The sequence below is a fragment of the Eleutherodactylus coqui genome, chromosome 3 (assembly GCF_035609145.1).
Source record: "Eleutherodactylus coqui strain aEleCoq1 chromosome 3, aEleCoq1.hap1, whole genome shotgun sequence".
Lineage (NCBI taxonomy): Eukaryota > Metazoa > Chordata > Amphibia > Anura > Eleutherodactylidae > Eleutherodactylus > Eleutherodactylus coqui.
The window spans coordinates 81743639-81767029 of NC_089839.1; the positions used below are offsets into that span (position 1 = coordinate 81743639).

Sequence of the window (23391 nt, forward strand, 5' to 3'; positions counted from 1 at the left end):
TTTATGAGGACACAGTGAGGCATAATTACTTTGGAGGCACAAAGAGGGTATTATTACTGGGTGCAATGAGTGGACTCCATTATTTGGTGGGGACACACAGTGAGCTCCATTACATTATAGGGAGCACAGAAGGGGTACTATCAGTGGTGGTGTACCAAGGGGGTATTATAAAACTTTGTAAGGACACAGTGGGGCATGATTACTTTGGTGATGCAAAGGGGCTATTATTACTTTTCTAAAACATGAAGTGTGCATTGGAAGAGTAAAAAAAAATTGCACAGATTACCATCTATGGCTAGCTCATATGTATGACGCCTTGGAAATAAAATGTGTTTTTCTAAATGGTGTATTTCTGCTCTGGAGAAAGAGACATTAATGTCATTTAGTATAAAGTGATATTACGGAATGGGCGTTATAGTATCAATCTATATTAAATCTATAAAAATAACCTACACTACCGTTCAAAAGTTTGGGGTCACATTGAAATGTCCTTATTTTTGAAGGAAAAGCACTGTACTTTTCAATGAAGATAACTTTAAACTAGTCCTAACTTTAAACAAATGCACTCTATACATTGCTAATGTGGTAAATGACTATTCTAGCTGCAAATGCCTGGTTTTTTGTGCAAAATCTACAAAGGTGAATAGAGGCCCATTTCCAGCAACTATCACTCCAGTGTTCAAATGGTACAATGTGTTTGCTCATTGGCTCAGAAGGCTAATTGATGATTAGAAAACCCTTGTGCAATCATGTTCACACATCAGAAAACAGTCTAGCTCGTTACAGAAGCTACAAAACTGACCTTCCTGTGAGCAGATTGAGTTTCTGGAGCATCACATTTGTGGGGTCAATTAAACGCTCAAAATGGCCAGAAAAAGAGAACTTTCATCTGAAACTCGACAGTCTATTCTTGTTCTTAGAAATGAAGGCTATTCCATGCGAGAAATTGCTAAGAAATTGAAGATTTCCTACAACGGTGTGTACTACTCCCTTCAGAGGACAGCACAAACAGGCTCTAACCAGAGTAGAAAAAGAAGTGGGAGGCCGCGTTGCACAACTAAGCAAGAAGATAAGCACATTAGAGTCTCTAGTTTGAGAAACAGACGCCTCACAGGTACCCAACTGGCATCTTCATTAAGTAGTACCCGCAAAACACCAGTGTCAACATCTACAGTGAAGAGGCGGCTGCGGGATTTTGGGCTTCAGGGCAGAGTGGCAAAGAAAAAGCCATATCTGAGACTGGCCAATAAAAGAAAAAGATTAAGATGGGCAAAAGAACACAGACATTGGACAGAGGAAGACTGGAAAAAAGTGTTGTGGATGGATGAATCCAAGTTTGAGGTGTTTGGATCACAAAGAAGAACGTTTGTGAGACGCAGAACAAATGAAAAGATGCTGGAAGAATGCCTAACGCCATCTGTTAAGCATGGTGGAGGTAATGTGATGGTCTGGGGTTGCTTTGGTGCTGGTAAGGTGGGAGATTTGTACAGGGTAAAAGGGATTCTGAATAAGGAAGGCTATCACTCCATTTTGCAATGCCATGCCATACCCAGTGGACAGCGCTTGATTGGAACCAATTTCATCCTACAACAGGACAATGACCCTAAACACACCTCCAAATTGTGCAAGAACTATTTACAGCAGAAGCAGGCAGCTGGTATTCTATCGGTAATGGAGTGGCCAGCACAGTCACCAGATCTGAACCCCATTTAGCTGTTGTGGGAGCAGCTTGACCGTATGGTACGCCAGAAGTGCCCATCCAACCAATCCAACTTGTGGGAGATGCTTCTAGAAGCGTGGGGTGCTATTTCACAAGCTTACCTCAACAAATTAACAGCTAGAATGTCAAAGGTGTGCAATGCTGTAATTGCTGCAAAAGGAGGATTCTTTGACGAAAGCAAAGTTTGATGTAAAAACAATGTTATTTCAAATGCAAATCATTATTTCTAACCTTGTCAATGTCTTGACTCTATTTTCTATTCATTTCACAACGCATGGTGGTGAATAAGTGTGACTTTTCATGGAAAACACAAAATTGTTTGGGTGACCCCAAACTTTTGAACGGTAGTGTATATGTAATTATTACTAACTGGTTGATATTCTTCTGTAGTATATTCTGTGTTGCGGGGCTTTAAGTGATACATTCAGGGCTTTGTCTTAGTAACAAATGAAACCACAAATCTCTGAGCCCTTTCATTAAGACAAAAGTAAAAGAAAATTGCACTGTTACATGGTAAGCAGCCATTTTTAACAATTAACTAAGCCTCGGCAAAGTGAACTCATTTATCCAGAGAAAGAATTATCCTCTGCCTTATCATATAAGAAGTAAAGTGAATATATAAAGAGCTTTAGGGCACCAAATTACTTTTATTACTCAGTATTAGGCTATGCTGCCCATTATCTGCGTCCTGAGATTATACTGCTGTACCACCACAAATCTTAATCATTCTCATTCTGGGTAGATCCGAATTAGAAACATTCAGAGATTTCCTTCTGCCGGATCTAACTTAATTGGACCCTTAAAAATTTACGTTTGGCCAAGTAGCCAATAGGACTATGCGAAATATAAAATAACGTAAGAGGTTATAGGCAGGAAATGTAATGTTTACAAACAAAAATTCATCTGGGATCCCCGAGGACCACTTAACAAATTAAAAAGATATTACCCAAATCTCTACAAATTAATTTGACTAAGTACATGCAAATGAGACCCCACTAATTACCGTAACTTAATCGCTTCAAATCTCCTTAAATGAAGCTCAACTGTAATTGGTACAGTAGGTCCCTTGGAAGGCAGCGATGCTTAATACACATGATGCTTATCCCTCTGCAATGACAATTAACCCCTTCTGGACAAATGGGGGTGACATTGCATTAAGGGAGCTAAAAGATATTATCATTCGTAAAATCTGTGTCCTATAGTGATTTCACTAGCAGTATAATATTGCTGAGAGAATTGGTATAGGTTACTTTGTTGATTTATTTTTCTCCGGAATTTTTTTTAACCCCATTAGTGGCATGGCCTATTTTGGCCATAAGGATTTTTTTTACAGCATTGCATTCAAAGTCACTTAACTTTTTTACTTTTTCATGGACGGATCTCTGTGGGGGCTTGTTTTTTGCATGACGAGCTGTAGTTTTTTGTGGTACATGCAGCTTTTTGGATCCTTTTTGGGTTTTTTGGGAAGCAAAATAAACACATTGCCTTCATTTTTTAGGGGTTGTTTCTACAGTGCTTGTCATGCAGGCTAAATACTGTGCTCAATCTATTGTACAGGTCGCTACGGATACGATGATATGTGGATTTTTAAAAATTCACTATTATTTTAATACAAACAGCGGAAAATGTGCAAAATCGGGGGGGGGGGGGGTATTTTTAAACACTATGGGTTTTTTTTACATTTTTTCACGTCCCTGTAGGGAGCTTAAACCATAAAGGCTCTGATCGCTATGATGATGCACTGCACTACTTCTAAAGTACTTGTAATGCTTTATCACTCACAATAGCAATCATAGGCCATGGTAGGCCCGGACATCGGTGTCTGGTGTCCGGTTGCAATAACAACCCATCAGCCCGCTGCACACCCTCTGTGAATCCTTTATATGCTGCAATGTACATTAATCGCAGTATGTAAGGAGTTAAGAGCAGGGATCGATATTCTCCCTGATCCCCGCTGTTGCAGCAGGAGGTCAGCTCTCAGTCACAGGACGTAAATTTATGTCCTGTTGTGTTAAGTGAACCCCCAGCCAGGAAGCACATTTACTCCCTGTAGCGTTAGGGGTTTAGACCTGCTTGGGAACTCGATTTAGATGAAGCTAAAAGTAAAACACGCATCTGAATGCTGGGGTTTTTGAATTTTCTGCTGTATACTTTATGTAAAATCTTAATAGAGCTTTATGTCTTCCTAATGTACAGTATCATAAAAGATATTGCATTATATTAACTATATGGAATTAACACTCTATAGTGGAAATTGCCACTACTGGATGAGGCATGCGAATGTTACAGACCGGCAATAAAGTATTCTCTATTAGGCTTGCGCATATTATCTACATAGCGGTACTATACTATTAAATCAAGGGGGGACATGTACAGCACAGAGCCTCTGTGTAACAAAAGTACAAGGGCCCTTTGTTGTCTTACAGCTAATTTTCCGAGACCGAAGTTGAACTCTTCTCTAGCAAACACTTCACCAATGTGACGATTTCTCTCGAGGATTGTAACCCTAGATAAGCCTGATCTGTGGGAATCAATCCCTTGTATGCAGTCTAGTAGATAGTGAAACAAGTCGGATGCAGAGTTGTTTTTCTACCTAGTGGTGGCCACTTGACTACAATGCCCTACCTTATAGGCCCTGCACATATGATATGTCCGTTTATGAATTAAGATAAATTGCACACAGTATATATGGAGGATTTACTGTAACAACCTATTTTTTTCTTGGATGAACTACTCGAATACAAACTTAAGCTATTTCAACTTAAGACAATTATGGGGAAGGAGGGTCAAAGTTGACGGCTGTAGTTGAGGAGCTGGTGTCTGGTGGAGCAGTCATTTTTCTCATGCAACACAATTTTATGTTTTTTAGGCCTGCTAATTGATACTGCATCTATTCTTTCAGGAGAAACAACTCACAAAGAAATGTGAATGCTTCCAAGACCAACTACAAGTGCCAAATATATGCCCAGAAATTACCTAGCTATTAGCCAAATGCTCATTTTGGGGAATGCTCAGCTCCAAAGAAAACAAAAGGATCAGTGTTGAAATTCAATGCACCTGACCACTCATTACCAAGAATTATCTATTGGGCAGAAAGTCAGGAGGCTGCCATACACATTTGACACTTGGCCGGTCCTGTCAAAATTGGCAGGTTTGGAGAAATGTTATCTAATGTGTATTGAGGCAAATGTCCCATTAATAGGACTCTGTTAGAGAAGTATTACATAGGTATTCCATATGCGTTCACAGTCTTCATGTAAGTGCGGTAGATAGCATTACTTATCAGAATCATTTACCTGTTTGCCACCATGTGTCCACAAGATCGCACCGTCCTTCCCCGACCACATTGTAAAACCATTCCCAAGCTTCATGGTTTATTGGTTCACCCACTAAAATAGAAGAACAAGATCAATGAAGCCGCGGCTACTTATCACACGGTTGGGATTATTGGCACTGACCTAACAGAGCTGTGCAAGGAGAAACAAGGGCAACTTTTTCCAAAGCATGTGACAAAATCACAAGACTCAACTGGGGCCACAGTCATGTGTTTGTTGTTCTTTGCTGTTTTGATAATGACAGAAGGAATTTTTATTCCTTGTTAAGTGTGATATATAATGCTACAGACCGCTAGACTCGTTTAACCTGTATGTGAATTCCTGATGTTCTGCTGTCTCGTGAAGGTGGCAATATTTAACCAGCTGTTTATTTTCTGTCAAGAAAAAAATCCATTGCTCTTTACAACCTTCAGAATTAAAACTAAGAGACATATATTACACTTTACTGTCACTCATAAAGAATAATACTTGTTATTACACCCTTGGCCCATGTTCTTTCATCAATGCTACAGAAACCAAAGGATCTTATTGAGATAAACCGTCATAGGACAACAATTCTCTTTAGTCTGTCTTTCCATGTCATGGGGAAAGGGGCATAAGTTTTGGTTCTGAGGTGTACATAGACTCATGTGCCCTGAAAGAGCAGCCAATGACACTACCAAAAGGACTCCAAACACTATTTCCAACCAGCATCAATGATAGAAACTAATGTTTCTATATCATGGGAGATCAGGAGCTGAACCTGTGTGGTCCACAACTTTGTTGACTAGTTAGAACACTAGAAAGATTCAGAAGGCACATATATATGCCCAAGGTTGGATAAAGTTGGATAGAGGCTCTCGGGCAAAAATAACAAGAAGCTCCCCTTTTCTGTAAGTGTCATATAATTCATTAATGATTTAAGCATGACTTACATGTTAGCAGATCCCACTGATATCAACGGAATCTGCCAGCAATCTAATATCTTGAGCATGTTTGCTTTATTTTCTGAGAAAAAGCAGCAGTAGAGGTGTCTGGCAGCTGCCTATGCTCCTTTCTGTATGGCAATAAAAAATGCAAAGTCAGCCATTTGATCCAAGACAGATGGATCATCGGAACTTTGATCAAAGAGAATGGAGTTCCAACCCAAATTGAGGTGAAGACCCCTGGATGGTGGAGGTAGAGTTTCCTAGGTAATTTCTCTATTTGCCCTTCTGATAGTCTGGCCCTGTATTTAGTGTTCAAAAGAAGCTGGATAATTCAGAAAATGTGGTACATAGACTAATATAATTGAAGAGTTTGAAGGGAGCTCCAGAATTATCTGGTCTAGCCAAATTCTGCATTGAGCAGGGGGTTGGACCAGATGATCCTGGAGGTCCCTTCCAACTCCAGCATTCTATGATTTATTTTTATTATTTTTATTAATTTCAAACATTGTGAAATTTTTGAGCAAATATTCATTCAATAAAAATGAACGGTTAAGCCCAGTCACGTTTAGACATCCCTGGTGAAAAAATCCAACGTGGATTTCAATGATAATCCACACCAGAAATCTGTGCTGTTGCCACATATTTGTGATGTGGATTCTCATTGCAACTTGATGCAGATACCCATGTGGATTAGCCCAGTTCAATGGTGGTAATCCATGCATGGATTCTCTGAGGCAGATTCAGAGCATTTTCCATGTGGAATTTGCATCAAGAATGAAAATGTCAATAGTTTTTTTTTTCCATGATGTAGATTTCAAATCTGTGCCTACAAACACATGCACCATATGAACTATGGTGTGGATTTCCATCAAACTCAATGTAAGAGTAACAAGACATGGATTTTGACATGGAATCCATGGCCAAAAATCTCTCTGTAAATGGGGCCTTTCAGTATATGTTGCTAACATTTAATTGTAAATGAATTTCAGTTTTCAAATATTTTTACTCTACAAGAAGATAAGGGCCTTCACATTTGCAGTGGGGATTCCGTTTTCCTGCTCCTTTTACGGAGCAGGATAGAGCAAACCCCTGGCCAAACAGGTCTGTCTTATGACAGCACCGAAGGAACCCCATTGAATATAATTCACTTGAAGGTGTTGCCATCATGAAAAAAATCACCATTTTCATGCACCACTTTCCGTATGTAAGGTAGGATCAAACTTGTCTTCTTAGTGCCTGTCTATCGTTGGTACCAGTTTATGGGCTTCACTAGTGCAGACAGACTTCCAGTAAGTTCTGGATTACCACAAATGCAGGTATTATACTGGTTCTCTTCACTTACCTGAGCCCAACATTTTCAAAGATGACCTATCATATTTCTTTACCCACTCATCTCCATATTTGAGCAGCAGGCGTACTGCAGTTGGTGCACCATAAAACTGATTAATCTTCAACCTTTCCACTGTTTCCCAATAGCGACCTAAGCAACAACATCAACAACATTCTTTATAGAAAATGTCGTTAAAAATGTTCACACATTTCAATTGATGCCAAAACATTTTACTTGTAAATGTGATTCTTGCATCTAAAAGCATAATATAGTCATAAAAGTCACATGTGGTTTGGTTGGAATGTCACCTCCGTATTTACCAGACATACGGTACATTCTGTAGCAAATAACCAATTGGAATCCCAAGAATTTTACTTTAAAAATGTAGTTATTGAACTCCATCGTTAAACTAGCAATTATAAAATTGCCTGAAATTAAACATTTTTGCCCATGGTAACCAATCATAGGGTAACTTTCATTTCATATTCTGCTTTTGAAAACTATAAGTTGTGCTGTGATTGGTTGCTTTGAGCAAGAAAGGCAGTTTTATTTTTAGACAATTTTCATAAATCTACCCTTATAGTTAGAAAAATGGTTTGCTGAGCTCTGTGTGTACAGAGAGCTCCAACCTCAGACCCGCTGAACACCTTTGGGATGAACGGGGATACTGACTGAGAGCCATCGGTCCCTTGTCATCCAACATCAGTATCTGATTTCATTCAAGCTCTTGTAACTGAATGGACACCAATAATGAGATCAATTGTGACTCTACTTGGGTTAAGTGCTTTTCAAAATCATAGGCTGTGTAAGATCTCGCTGTTAAAGGCGTTGTCTAAGTATAAAATATTTTTTATTAAATGGCCAGGCATGCTCTAAAATAACAAAACAATAGATACTTACCTCTTTCCTCCCCCTTGGAAGCAATGGAGCAGCTCTGCTTATTGTCCCACTGTCAGTGCTGGCCGGAAATCAGGTCACCGCTGTAGCCAATCAACAGCTACAACAACCTGTCCTGAATTCCTGGCATCATGGTACCTAGGATATGAGCACTGATGCCAGCACGGGAGGTGATGCTATGACTGGCTGCAGTGGCCACCTGATTTCTGGCCAGTGCTGATAGCAGGAGATTCAACGAAGCCAATCTGCTGTTTCCAGGGAGGAGAAGAGAGGCAAGTTTCTATTCTTTGGTTATTGTAGAGCATGCCCAGCCATTAGGGAGTCGGGAAGGAATTTTTTCCCCAAAAGGGCTAATTGGCTTCTGCTCTTGGGGTTTTTTGCCTTCCTCTGGATCAACAAAACAGGAGGCTAAACAGGCTGGACTAGATGGACATTGTCTTCATTCAGCCTTACGAACTATGTTACTATGTTACTATATTTAAAAACCACAAAAATTATACGTGGACAATCCCCTTAAATTACTGTTTCATGTAAGTAAAGGTTCTTTTACACCGGATAAGTTCTCGGTGGAATCTAATAAGCACCAATCGAAAAGTATGTCAATCTGCGCTCATTTCATTTTCCTTCACAAAGACCAAAAATTGGCTCATGTGCACGAACGATCATAATTAGAATCATTATCCCCATATGCTGGCTTTGTATCTCCCCTTTCAGATGAGGAGATGTGCATCCCGTCAGTAAGCATTTTGATGCTTGCTGAAAATGAATGATTAGATGAATGATTAGCCGATGAATAAGCATTAGGGGAAATTCCCTGTGTAAAAAGTTTAAAAGGCCCTTAAAGGGTTGTAACAAGATTAACTTTTAACAAGATAGATAATAAAAGTTTGATCGGTGCATGTCTCACCACTGAGACCCAAACCGATCCTGAGAACGGGGACCCTGTTTTCCCTGTCCTCCTCAATACGGGGTTGCAGCTCCTCCTCCCACCTTGCAGTGAAGAGGACCTTGAATGGAGCGATCGCCATATATGCACGGTGCCACTCCATTCATTTTCAATGGGACTACCGAAGAGAGTTGAGTGCAAGCGGTCAACTATTTCCATCAGCACCACTGAAATGAATGGAGGTGTGGTCACACAAACACAGCTCCATTGTATCAACCCCAAAGCAAGTCCTGCATTCCTATTACAAATGACCTAACAGTAAATTCATAGAATTCCATATCAGGTCATTGGGATAGGTCTGTGTTCTTCAAAATATGGCGACAATCTAACATCTTTGTTACATCCACACTGTGCTGGTTCTATTAAACCAAACTGAGCCCACCATGAAATTCCTAGCAACAGTACCACAAAACATCCCGACATCAAGATTACCTAAATTCTGCATCATCTGACAACCTTAACGCCGTCCATGATTTTTCGAGCTTGTCTATCACAGGAACAAAGGATCGTTCGTGTTAAAATGTAACATGCCTGATATTTGTTGAGGTACCCCAATGCATAGTTAAGACAGTTGTCTGTAGATACCATGGATTTTGGTAGGATCCTCCGACAATTATCAGTCTGCTTAATTTAGCTAGTACATATTTAGTATATTGAAGCTAATAGACAAAAGAGCAGATGGTGCATAGCTTGAAGAATGAGTAAGTAAATTGGGAAGGCATTTTTTTAGAACGTTAAAGAGTGGCTGCACTTTCAACTAACTTTTGACATATCTAGAACGCACTGTACATTTCTGAGACTCGGAAGGAGTGAAAAAGCAGTGAAAACGGCCAAAGGTGGACAGCGCTCAGGTGAGTGCTGCAGGACACTCATTCTAGTGATCAGCAGGGGTGTCAGCAGCGGGGCCCCCGCTGATCAATACTTTTGACATGTCTCTATGACATATCAAAAGTTAGTTGAAAGTGCAGTTACTATTTAACTAATCTCTATGTTTACCATACTATTAACAACATTGAATGGCCATCTTGAAAAAACATGGACAAGCCTGCCAGAAAGGGAGGCTGGTAGTCCCAAGCAGGGGACACCACTCTATGATATTCATATACTGAGGGTGTGTTCTTGGTACAACCCCTTTTAATTAAAAATTTTACAATTGTAATTGATGTCTGTGAAGTGAGATTTATTTAAAAATATATCCATACAAAGGACTTAGAGGGGTATTCCCATTTAATATGACAAGAGTATGCCATAACATTCAGATGGGTGTTTTTTTGAAGAGACAGATGTCCCTTTGGCAGTCCCCCCGGAGAGCAATGTTCCCAGTCACCCACTGCAACTGAACTCCATTGAAATGAATGAATCTTTGTTGTAACTGGAAGTGTCACTGTTCAGGGAAAAATCAATGAACACGAAGCCATAGCCCTCAACTAGAGCTTTCATTCTGAGGACTGTGGAGTCCCAGCAGGACATCCACTAATTAGGAAGTAATGGCATATCCTAGCAGTACGCCATGTCTTCTTATAATAGAAAAATGCCTGAATCACTATAAAAAGAAAACTTGGTAACGGTTAGAATCATTTGTAAGCATGAACTAAATGTCTGTAGCACATCTGGAAAAGATCTGGCCTCTCTAAAAGTTATATGATTCATAGAATCATAGAATGGTAGAGTTGGAAGGGACCTCCATGGTCATTGGGTCCACCCCCCTGCTCAGTGCAGGATTCACTAAATCATCCCAGACAGATGTCTGTCCAGCCTTTGTTTGAACACTTCTATTGAAAGAGAACTCACCACCTCCCATGGTAACCTGTTCCACTACCTGTTCCACTCATTGATCACCCTCACTATCTAATATCTAATTTGTGTCTCCTTCCTTGCAGTTTCATCCCATTACTTCTAGCCTTTCCTTGTGCAAATGAGAATAGGGCTGATCCCTCTACACTGTGACAGCCCTTCAGATATTTGTAGACCGCTATTAAGTCTCCTCTCAGCCTTCTTTTTTGCAAGCTAAACATTGCTAGATCCTTTAACCGTTCCTCATAGGACATGATTTGCACACTGCTCACTATCCTGGTAGCTCTTCTCTGAACTTGCTCCAGTTTGTCTATGTCTTTGTTAAATTGGGATGCCCAGAACTGGACACGATATTCCAGATGAGGTCTGACTAAGGAAGAGTAGAGGGGTAAAATTACCTCACATGATCTAGACTCTATGCTTCTACGAGTATTAATACAGCCCAGAATTGTGTTTGTCTTTTTTGCTGCTGCATCACATTGCTGACTCATGTTCAGTCTGTGATCTATTAGTATACCCAAGTTTTTTTCAAATGTGCTGCTGCTTAAGCCCAGTTCCTCCCATTCTGTATGTGCTTTTTAGATTTTTCTTGCCCAGATTGAATACATTATATTGTACTGCTGGGACCACATTAACTTACATTGGTAGTGGGGGCACCAGTCACTACAAATAACAGGTTTACCTACAGTAATGAAAACTTAATTGAATAACAGTAGGAAATACGGTATAGTAAAGCCATTCTCTTCACCTGGATCTGGATATGTTGGTGTACTCTCAAACAGGACAGTAGTGGCTCCATTGCAGAGTGGTCCATAGACGACATAGCTATGTCCAGTGATCCAGCCAATGTCAGCAACACATCCAAACACATCTCCTTGTTTGTAGTCAAATACGTACTGACAGGAAAATAGACATTAGTGATAGTGATATTAAAGCATATATAATATTATAGTATAAAACCAAGTAGAAAAGAGTGTCATCAATTGGACACATCCCTAACTTACCTTGTGCGTGAGGGCAGCATACAGCAAATACCCAGCCTGTGTGTGCACAATTCCCTTTGGCTGTCCAGTGCTGCCGGAGGTATACAGCATGAACAACATGTCCTCACTGTCCATAGTTTCTGGAGGGCACACTCGTTCTGCTTTGGCCATTTCCTGCAGAAACATATAGAAAGTGAGCTTGTGATCACAAAAAAAGTTGCAATTTAGTTTTTTCAGTATAAAAATCCTAAGTAAGGTTGGATTCACACGGTCATATTTGCGCAGCGTATTGCACACATAATTGATTTCAGTTGGTTCATTCACATGTTGGTATGTTGCGCGCACATTTCATGGCTACCACTTGACCCTTGCAGACAATCAAAGGCCACGGCAGTCAGATGTCCAGACGCTGTGAACCTGACTGCTGTGGTCCCTGATTGGCTGCAAAGGTCAGGTGGTAGCCATTCCAAAACAAAGACCAAGAGGACCCTGGGGCTGCAGCGCTGGATCGGCGGGGCTGCAGCGCTAGATCAGCGGGGCTGCAGCGCTGGATCGGCTGGGCTGAGGATGGTAACCAATATGCAGTATTGTACCCACCACTGTATTAGTATTAGAAGGTCACTATGGATTCGATAAGCAGGAGGCCGCAGGTCCACTCCAGGTACAGTTCTAATATTGAGCTGTTTTTTGTATTTTGAAAAGTAAGGGGAGACGACCGTCCAGCATTGACTGTTTGATATGAAATGTCCTCATGCTTTCTATATTGAAGGCCTCTAACGGCATCATTTGTATATGCTACTGTAGCTAGGCACAAACATGTATAATGCACACTGCAGCTGCTGAAGAACCTCTTGCTAGTGAAAGTCAGTCATCAGTGGTTTTAGGCTGCTTTCATACCTGCATTAGAATCAGAGAGAAAAAAAATCACAGAAAGCGGCCATATGCTTACTGATACCAGAGTGCTGTATGGAGGAGCAGATAGCACGTGTGCAAGGTACTGATGAACAACCACTCATGCACCTTCCTTATGGCTTATTCCAACATGCGTATATCGCCCGGGTTTTCACACCCAGCCGATATACGCTGTTTCTCTCTGCAGAGGGAGGAGACAGGCCAGGAGCAGTGCACTGAGCTCCCGCCCCCTCTCCACCCCTCATTACTGTTTGCAATGGGAGGAGAGGGGAAGGAGTGGAGCTAAGTCTCACCCCTCCTCCTCCCATTGCAAAAAGTGGAGAGGGGCGGGAGCTCAGTGCACTGCTCCTGGCCTGTCTCCTCCCTCTGCAGAGAGAAACAGCGTATATCGGCTGGGTGTGAAAACCCGGCCGATATACGCACGTTGGAATAAGCCCTTATACTGAGAGTGGGGGCGTTATGCTGCATAAACGATGGACGATGAGCAGATCGCTGATTGCTCAGTGTAAATAGAAGCCGTTCAGTACTGAACGGCCACTATGTTATGGCAATGGAGAGGAGCAGGGGAGAGCGAGGAGAAAAATCTCCACCTGCCGTCCTGCTGTGAGCCAGCGATACTAGATCCTCTGCAGGTGCACAGGAGTCAGTATGTGCGGGGACGAGTGTTGGGCATCATTGCCCGACACTCGTCCCATCTAAATGGGCCTTTAGGCTGGACTCACATAAGCGTCGGAATGTTCAGTCAGAGGTTCTGGGTCAGATCTGGCACAAAATATGCTTTTTCTTCTGGTAAAATGCCAGGCAGCTGAGCCAAACTGACCCTATTATAGTCTATGGGGTCTGTTCTGCACTATTCGGTTCTATCACAAGATGGGCCGCTTCAGTCATGGAATTCCCCTTTCTTGCTCCAACAATGGAAAAAACTGAACCTCCGACGCAGATGTAAAACCAGCCTAACTTGTAGAAACGTACTACTTTTGGTCAAATTGTAATGTATTATGTTTATTGTAAACTTTGGTTGTTTATACTACATAAAGAGATATATTGGTTTTGTAGGAGTATTTCACTCCAAACAGGTTGTCACTATATCACTAAATCTAGTATCAAGATGTCAGAAATTACTCATTGAATTATACATTCCCCTACTGCAAAGCAGATTGGTAACCAAACCATTTTAGCATAATATAGTGATATATTACAACTAGAGATGAGCGAGCACCCAAATGCTCGGGTCCGCGTTATTCGAGTCGAGCTTTTCGTAAAATTCGAGAGCTCTACTAGAGTAACGACTACAATGTAGTTGACTACAATGGGAGACTCGAGCAATTTTGTGTGTGGGACGCAGGGTCCCGAGTTTTTTTTTTCTTCCCTCTCCCTCTCCCTTTCCCCCTCCCCCTCCCACTCCCCCTTGCCCTTCCCCTTCCTGCCAGACCAAAAATTTTAGAATGACGCGCGCTGCGTCGCGGCGGGGCCAAAACAGGCACATCACAGCGGGGAGGAGCCAAAACCTGGGGTGGGGTCGAACACGATTTGATGCTTGTTCGAGTAACGAGCACCATCGAGTACGCTAATACTCGAACGGGCATCAAGCTCGACAGAGTACGTTCGCTCAACTCTAATTACAACCAATAACATCATGCCTCATATAAAAGTCCACAGCTTATACAAGACCAGTATAAACTACAAAAGCTTGGCGCAATAAATATACTGCCTGGCCTAAACTGGTTAAAAGTCATATAGACTTTGAGCTGCAAAGTCAGACGCTTGTCCTTTTTTGCATATAGGGCCATCTTCACATGGCGGAAATACTGCAGAATTTTCATTGCCGGAAAGTTGTGGAAATTGCGCAGCATTTACAGTATAAGTCACGTGGAGGACATTTCTAAAACATCCTTCACATTGTGGGGAAACTTTCCAAAATTAATCCGCAGCGTGTCTGTTTAAAGGGGTTGTCCCGCGAAAGCAAGTGGGGTTCAGCACTTCTGTATGGCCATATTAATGCACTTTGTAATGTACATCGTGCATTAATTATGAGCCATACAGAAGTTATTCACTTACCTGTTCCGTTGCTAGCGTCCCCGTCGCTATGGTGCCGTCTAATTTCAGCGTCTAATCGCCCGATTAGACGCGCTTGCGCAGTCCGGTCTTCTCCCTGGTGAATGGGGCCGCTCGTGCCGGAGAGCTGGTCCTCCTAGGTCCGCCCCGTCACGTGTGCCGATTCCAGCCAATCAGGAGGCTGGAATCGGCAATGGACCGCACAGAGCCCACGGTGCACCATGGGAGAAGACCCGCGGTGCATCGTGGGTGAAGATCCCGGCGGCCATCTTGCTAAGGTAAGAAAGAAGTCGCCACAGAGCAGGGATTCGGGTAAGTACTAAACTGTTTTTTTTTTTTAACCCATCCCTTGTGTTTGTCTCGCGCCGAACGGGGGGCCTATTGAAAAAAAAAACAACCCGTTTCGGCGCGGGACAACCCCTTTAAGCTGTGGATTCATGCTGCTGAATTCAACGCTTGAATAAAAACATTAAATCCCACAGCACGTCCGCTACAAAAACCACAACGATTTAGGTGTGGATTTGGCTACTCCAGTCTTGTAGCCTAATTGTTGCGGGTTTTTAGAAGTATGCTCACAGTGATTACACTTAGTGTGAAGGTATCCTTATTCTCGCTATGTATAGCCAATATTAACCCTATAATGCATTTAATATAATACCAATTCTTCGATTCAGAACATTTGTTATATGAACCATGGTACATAGTACAGGACATAGGTATAAGACGTACTTCTTCCAGAGGTATGTCAAGATTACCCATGTGGACTTTGTTGTCCGTCCTCTGAGCAACAAAGACATGTTTTATTGATGGACAGCTCTTGACAGCTTCATCCACGGTCTTCTTGAGCTCGGTCACTCGGCCACCCCTTAGTCCTTGGTTGAAAGTGATGACAACTTTGCAGTTAGCTATTGAAATAAAGTGAAGATAAATCAGGTTTAAACTTAATTATATGGAAGCACACAACAAACAAGTGATCCCAAAGTATTATGAGATTAACATTATCTCACTTGTGATAATCTTCTACAGTTTAAAAAGGTTGTGCCAAGTTATAGAGTTATCCCCTATTCATTGATCCCAAGAACAGGAGTGTGGTCAGTCCCAGAGTGAATGGAGTGAAATTTGCACAGTTGTACCAGCAATCCATTCATTTCAATAACAGCACTCGAAATTGCCAATTCAAGCACTTCGAGAATCTTCAGCACTATCATTGAAACGAATGCAGCATGTCTGTGTGACCTCCACTCCATTCACTCGAAGACTCAGCAGACCCACCTTCTTGGGATTTGTGGGGATCCCAGCAGTTGGACTTCTACCAATCCTATACTATGGATAGGAGATAACCATAAAACTTGGTACAACTCCTTTAAACTTGATTGTACAGTTTTGGCTATGTAATGTTAGGCCATTCCATTTTTCTATCCTATCATGGGTGCAGGAAAATGGAATGTCAGATCCCTTCTACGATGGAAATGAACAGCGCCAGACAGACTCCATGACTATATTGGTATTCATCCAACCTGCCCTCCGACACTTTACTGGATAAGATAGTGTAGCATGCTGCATTCTCTTCTCCGGCATCTTAAGCTGGATCTACACCCTAGGCTTTGAACAGAATCTCCAATGTTCTTGTGAACATAGCCCTATACAGGTTTGTTTATTTTTTATTAGAATGAAGTACAGCAGCTTCTTATGCCATTACACAGCAGTGTAGAGCACTGCTGAATTTTTGCACAAAATGGACACCCCCTTTAAATATGTGTTAGAAGCTTTTTTTTAAGGAGACCTATATCACATAACTATTGTCTTTGACCAATATAGAACCTACCTGGTCACAATTATCTCTTCTCCATCCTGTCCTCATTTAGCTCTCCTTGTTGCATCACTCTGCACTTTATATGCGTCATTCCGACACAAGGGGCTGGTCCCCTGGACAAAAATAACATTATGAACCTATTGTGTCATTTCTTCCATTCCATTTAGATTGTAAGCTCATGTAGCAGGGAACTCTTTCCTCTTGGTTCATTGTTTGCTCAATAGGTGTCACTTCCCCTATTGTAAAGCACCATGAAAAATGTTGGCGCTATATAAATGCAGATTTTTATTATTATTAAAGATAAAAATTACAATGAAGCAACTAGGAAAATGTATGAAAACATCCTGCCCCAAAATATCAGTTTTGGAGATTACCTTTCCAATTACCTTTACATTTGGGGATGGGGTTGTGTTCAGAATTAGCCAATCACATTTAATCTCATGATAACTAGTAGTCAGCACTCTGCTGCCATTATTTACAGGGATTCCGATTTCCCTATATAAAGTTCAGCTCTTCTAGGAGAATTTCCTGACATTTTCTTAGTTGGTCTACAAAGATCTTACAACACATCAAAGGGATCTGATTGTTGGAAGGTATCAGTCAGGAGAAGGGGACTAAAACATTCCCAAGACATTACATATACCATGGGACACAGTGAAGATGGTCATCAAGAAGTAGATTAAATTTGGCACAACAGTGACATTACCAAAAACTGGATGTCCCTCAAAATCTGATGAAAAGAACAAAGACAATTGTTCCAAGAGACTGCCAAGAGTCCAGTAGCAACATTAAGGAGCTGCAGAAGTATCTGGTAAGTACTGGTTGTGTTGTGCATGTGACAACCATCTTACGTATTCTTCATATGTCTGGACTGTGGGGTAGGGTGACAAGACGGAAGCCTTTTCTAACAAAGAAAACATCCAAGCCTGACTATGTTTTGCTGAAACATACATCAAGTATGCCAGAAGTATGCTGGAGAACGTCTTATGGTCTGATTAGACCGAGGTTGAACTTTTTGGCCATAATTCTAAAAGGTATGTTTGGTGTAAAGCCAACACCACGCATCACCAGAAGACCACCAGGGAAGATAGTGGAGGCACCATTATGCTTTGGGGCTGTTTTTCTGCTGCTGGAATTGGGGCTTTAGTCAAGGTGGAGGGAATTATGAACAGTCCCAAATATCAGGATATTTTGGTACAAAACTTCCAGGTCTCTGCTAAAAAGCTGAAGAGGAATTTCAGCCTTCAGCACAACAACGACCCAAAGTATACCTCCAAATCAACAAAAGAATGGCTTCACCAGAAGAAGATTTTCGGAATGGCCCAGCCAGAACCCAGACCTGAATCCCACTTAAATTCTGTGGGTTAACCTAAAGAGGGCACTACACACGAGATACTCTCACAGTGTGACAGATTTGGAGCGCTTTTCCAAGTAAGACTGTGCAAAAGATTGCCAAGTCAAGATGTGCCATGCTGATAGTCTAGACACATAGCCAAAAAGGCTAAATACTGTCATGAAGTCAAATGAAACGTCAAGAAAGTATTAGTTTTAGGGTGTGTATATCTATGCAACGACATTATTATTTCTTTTTCATGTTGCTTTTTTCATTTCACAGCATGCCTTAGAATATTTCGAGCTATGGTATGATTGTGTGCACTATCAGTTATATAAGAGGCCCAGGAAGAACAACAAGTGTAAGTGGCACAGTAGTTCTAACTTCTCTCATTGAGATGAATGATATGATGACAGAACAAATTCATGAACCTAAATAGAACTATGACTAATCGACCATGAACTTGAGAAACCAAAGCTGATAGCACAGGCGAGCGTTACACACTCCCAGGACAGAACCTATAAATCATATTCATTCGCATTTCCCATAGAAACGCTGCAGCCCAAAGCTTCATTTGATATTCATCTCATGCATTTTCATCCAAACGTATTACAGGCCTCTCAAGACTTCTAAGAAAACCTGAGCACAGACTTAACGAAGACAACAACCCACCTATGTCTTACTACAATCTCCACAGAGTAATCTTCAACATTACCTTGAACTCGAATTGAATGCCCTACCACAAGCATGATCAGCAATTTGCAACATTCGTTAAGTTTTAAGCTGGCCATGAGCATAAAATAATTGTCAGCCAAATGATGATTTAGGAAAACAATTACATATTCCCCATTAACGAGCAAGTTAATTCTATGGAGCAGGGGGAGATGAGCAGCTGCTAGAAACATCTGGTGCTGGTTATCAGAAAGACAATAGAACTGGATGGCAAAAATTTATTTTTTATGAACTATCCACAGAAAGAATTTAGCTGGTTTTGCCCGGTTCTACTGATCCAGTTGTTACAATCACAACGATAGCAAAGCTGGATGCTTCTATTGGCACAGTATATTATTCCTTCAGGCTTTACACTGTGCTATTTATCTGGGCATTGTTCAAAACCAAAGGCGTAACTTTGCATTGGGGCCCAGGCGAAACTGCTGGGCCCCAATGCAAAACCTCTAACAGAGCCCCCAACTATAAAGCTTTACTCATAGTACTGGGCTCCCTATACGGAGAAGAGGGGCCTTATGGGCCCCCCAAGGCTCCTGGGCCGCGTGCAACTGCATCCCCTATAGTTATGCCAGTGTTCAAAACTTTTTGATAAGGCAATGTGGTCATACTAAATATGAACAGTTCTAGTTTTGGTCATGTGACTTTGTGTGGAGTTTAGGAGCATTGTAGACCAAATTTATGGGATATTAATTTTACGGATGAAAATAATTTGAGGTCCCCATCAGTAAATCTTATATTTGACAAAAGCAATAATATTGAGTATAGCGTAAAAAAAATATTCATACAATTTAGATTTTCTTTAACCTCTTAAGGACCATGGTGTTTGGTCCAAAAGGAGCAGACACTTTTTAGGGATTTTACTGCCCTATTTCTCTTTCTTCAGCTATCAAAATTATTTTTGCAACATTTTTTTTCCCTAACATTTCTCCTCATTTTGTTTTTCTGGATGTTTATATATATACACACACACACATTTTTTTTTTTTATTCTGTAATTTTTTTTACTTATTTTTGTAACTATTTTTTTACATCAACGTCCTTCTTTGGGGATCATTCATGTGTTCTTTTTTTCTTTTTCTTTTCCACTATAACTGGGGCATCCATAGGAGCCCCAGTTACAGGCAAAAACTTCCCCCTGTAGTTATAGTAGTAACTAACAGAGCTGATCTGGTTTTGCTAGGAATCTGCAGCTCTGCTGTGGCACGGGGCACCTGGCAATCACATGATCACCAGGTCGAATATCAGAAGTGACACGAATGGAGGGTGAAAGGGAGAAACGTATCAAGAGGAAAACACGTCAAGCCAATCCTTGATGGGACCGTCTTCCACTTGGAAACCAATGTCCCCACAGTGAAAAAAACTGTGGATCAAGAATACGTCTTTTTAGCCACCTAAGGACCCACTGCAAAGACTCAAAGGGCAATCATGCTTGGCCACGAGGGATAGCCTATGATGATGATGACGCTTCTGCTTTCTCTCTTCACTACGTAGCACTCATTGAGCACTATGTAGCCTGCAAAAGAGAGGGAGGAAGCAGTTAAAAACACCTCTGCCTTCTCCTTTTGGTCCTCAGCTGTGACTAACAGACGAGGACCCAACCTGCTCCTGCAACCATGCAGAAGCTTTAATACGGAACCATATTTTTCCTATCGTCCGGAATTGAAGCCCAGGACCAAGCGCCGTAAATTTACAGCTCTTGGTCCTTAATGGGTTAATATACTGTAACAGACATTATTTACCATGGCAGGTTTAGCATGCTACGTTTATACCTTGGAAACCAATTCTGAGATTTATTCGCTCAACAGAGTTGTGGCAACTAGATTTAGTGGATCTCAGTGACACAATTCTAATGTCTTATGGGTAACCCTACATGTTTGTAAAATATTGTGGGATTATGTGGTGCAGCATTAAAGTAAATGACTTGCTACTTACCATCATTAATTCGGCCCGCCAAGGAATCGGCACTAAAACCAGCAAAAACAACAGTGTGAACTGCTCCAATCCTTGCACAAGCCAACATGGATGCCACAGCCAATGGTGAAACAGGCATGTAGATGGCCACTCTGTCACCTTTTTTCACTCCATACTTCTTCAGTGTGTTGGCGATTCGGCATGTGGTGTCAAGAAGCTCCCTGCAGAGAAATAAAGAAAGGTTACATTAACCCTAAAAATCCATATAATTGAAAAACTATTTTTCAGGAGCAGTGAAAAACATTGAACAGTTCTACGTGAAGAGAACTGAAAACTGCATTACTTATGCTATATTAGGGTCTATGAATGAAATAGAGGTCTTTTACTTGTGACTTCCAGTACTGATCATTACTTACTACGTAAGAGATCAGTCATCTACATAAGAGATGGACAGGACAGATAAATGTCCGTTTGCTGCTTTCCCTACTACTTTGTCAGGATACCGAATACATAAATTGGTCATCCTCTTTATGTTAATTCATAGAAGAAGAGGATTCCATTATCCGGACCGTTCAAAATATTTGTGAGGAAGACTTCTGCAAACCATTCCCCAAATTCATTGATTGGATTATTGGTTCATTTTGTTACATACTACTTTTGCCCAACCAATTCTCAATTCTCCAAACACATACTTCACCATGTTATACTGTACCATACCATAGGAAATTATACCATACTCTACTATATCTTACTAAATTGGTGTACCACAGTGAATTGGCAGGCAATGTTCCTGTAGTGATATGTGGTATTAAATAGATCACATGCTCAGCAAGTTGTAAGAATCATGATATTAACCACTATAACCAAACTTCCAACCTTATACCAGATTGCAATAGTTAAAGGGTAGTGATGAGCGAGCATACTCGCTAAGGGCAATTGCTCGAGCGAGCATTGCCCTTAGCGAGTACCTGCCCGCTCGAGAGAAAAGGTTCGGCTGCCGGCGGCGGGCAGGGAGCGGCGTGGGAGAGCGGGGAGGAACGGAGGGGAGATCTCTCCCTCTCTCCCCCCTCCCCTGCTCACTGTCGCAACTCACCTGTCACCTGCGCCGGCAGCCGAACCTTTTCTCTTGAGCGGGCAGGTACCCACTAAGGGCAATGCTCGCTCGAGGAATTGCCCTTAGCGAGTATGCTCGCTCATCTCTATTAAAGGGATTGTACAGGATTAGAAAAAATATGGCTGATTTCTTCCAATAACAGCGCAGGCATGGAGACTCTAGTACCTGTAGCCGCCTGTAACTTGGATACAAGATGTGATATGGGTGGGCGTGGAGGCTCTAGTGCCCAGTTGGGCAGCGTCTAGCTTGGATACAAGATGTGATACAGGGGCATTGGGCATACAGGTTTCATATGATATCCTGTGGCGTATTGCTCCACATTTGCTGTGACTGAGCCTCTAGACTGCAAACTCATAGGCTATCTAAATTGGCATCCCAGATGGCCCCATACATGTTCTATTTGTGTTAAATCTGGTGACTGGTCGGGCCATGAAAGTGTGATAATATTTTGGAGACATTCCTGTGACACCCCTGCTGTGTGCAACAAAGTATTATCCTGCTGGAAGATGCCTCTTGCAAGCCCTGTCATGAGAGAAACACATGTGGCTGCAGGATGTCCTGAATATATTGTCATTGTCTCTCATACGATTACTAGGGGTGACCGACTGTTGTATGCGATGGCCCCCAAGACATCACACCAGCAGTGGGGGCAAAATTGAGGTGCTCACCCCCAGGTCTCCAGACATGAACAAGGTCATTGTCAATGCCCAAACTAAACCTTGATTGGTTGCTGAAGACAAGCTAATTCCACCCCATAGTCCTCCAGTTTTGATATTCACGAGACCACTGCAAACAAAGGTGATGGTTAGTGGGTGTCAAAGACAGTACTCGTAATGGGCTCCATGAGACCAAACATTCTTCAGCCAAGTGCTTTGAAATGGCTCTAAAAGACACAGGGGCCTATAACGATGGTGCCACCTGTCTTTCAATGGCGGGCAATGAAACAGCTGGAGTTGCTTGTGCTTTTTAGACAATCAGACGGTCCTCTCTACTGGTGGTCTGTTGCATGAAGGCATGTTGAGCACAATCGTCTTGTGTGTGTGCCCTCACGCATCCATTGGTCTGAACACCTCCTAACAGTCTGGTCAGAACAGCCCATACAGCTTCTTGCATTCCAATAATGTGCCCCCTCTTAAACCCAAGTGGGCAAAATCTCTTTGATTGTGTCATAGAGGCATCTCTAGTGGTCAACAAGCTCTATACAAGTTGAAAAAGAGTTCCATTATACATAAGTAGACTCTGAGAGCCTTTGTGTAGGCCAAGGGTAGAACCACTTTTAGGGCCTCACATGGCAAGACCATTCATCTAATCACACTACAACTCTAATAATTTGCATATCTGCCTGAGATATAACTAATTGCCAAGTTTTGCAGCAAAACAACAACTCCTATGTGTTACCTGTGCTGCTGAGATCTGTATTACTATTGTCTCTAGCAGCACAGCTCCACGGGTGGTTGAGGGTTAATTGAGCTAGCTGGGTGTGGTGATCTCCTGCTAGCCAATCCCCTGGGTCTGAGCTCACATATAAACCCAACTCCTGTCATTGTCTATCTGGGTTCCAGAGGGAGCAGTCATCTATCCTTGTCTGTTGCATCTTGTGATGTGATCTGTG

General features: G+C 41.8%; 1 protein-coding gene across 1 annotated transcript in view; it reads right to left on the reverse strand.

Moving 5' to 3' along the window:
• The window catches only part of ACSS1 (acyl-CoA synthetase short chain family member 1), a 72293-nt gene that overhangs the window by 20460 nt on the left and 28442 nt on the right, over positions 1-23391 (reverse strand). Inside the window, exons 3-8 of the mRNA XM_066595793.1 lie at positions 20687-20886; positions 15610-15785; positions 11935-12087; positions 11679-11826; positions 7306-7443; positions 5017-5109 (exon numbers count right to left, since the gene is read on the reverse strand). Coding sequence (XP_066451890.1) covers positions 5017-5109; positions 7306-7443; positions 11679-11826; positions 11935-12087; positions 15610-15785; positions 20687-20886 — 908 coding nt within the window. The remainder of the gene's footprint in view (positions 1-5016; positions 5110-7305; positions 7444-11678; positions 11827-11934; positions 12088-15609; positions 15786-20686; positions 20887-23391) is intronic.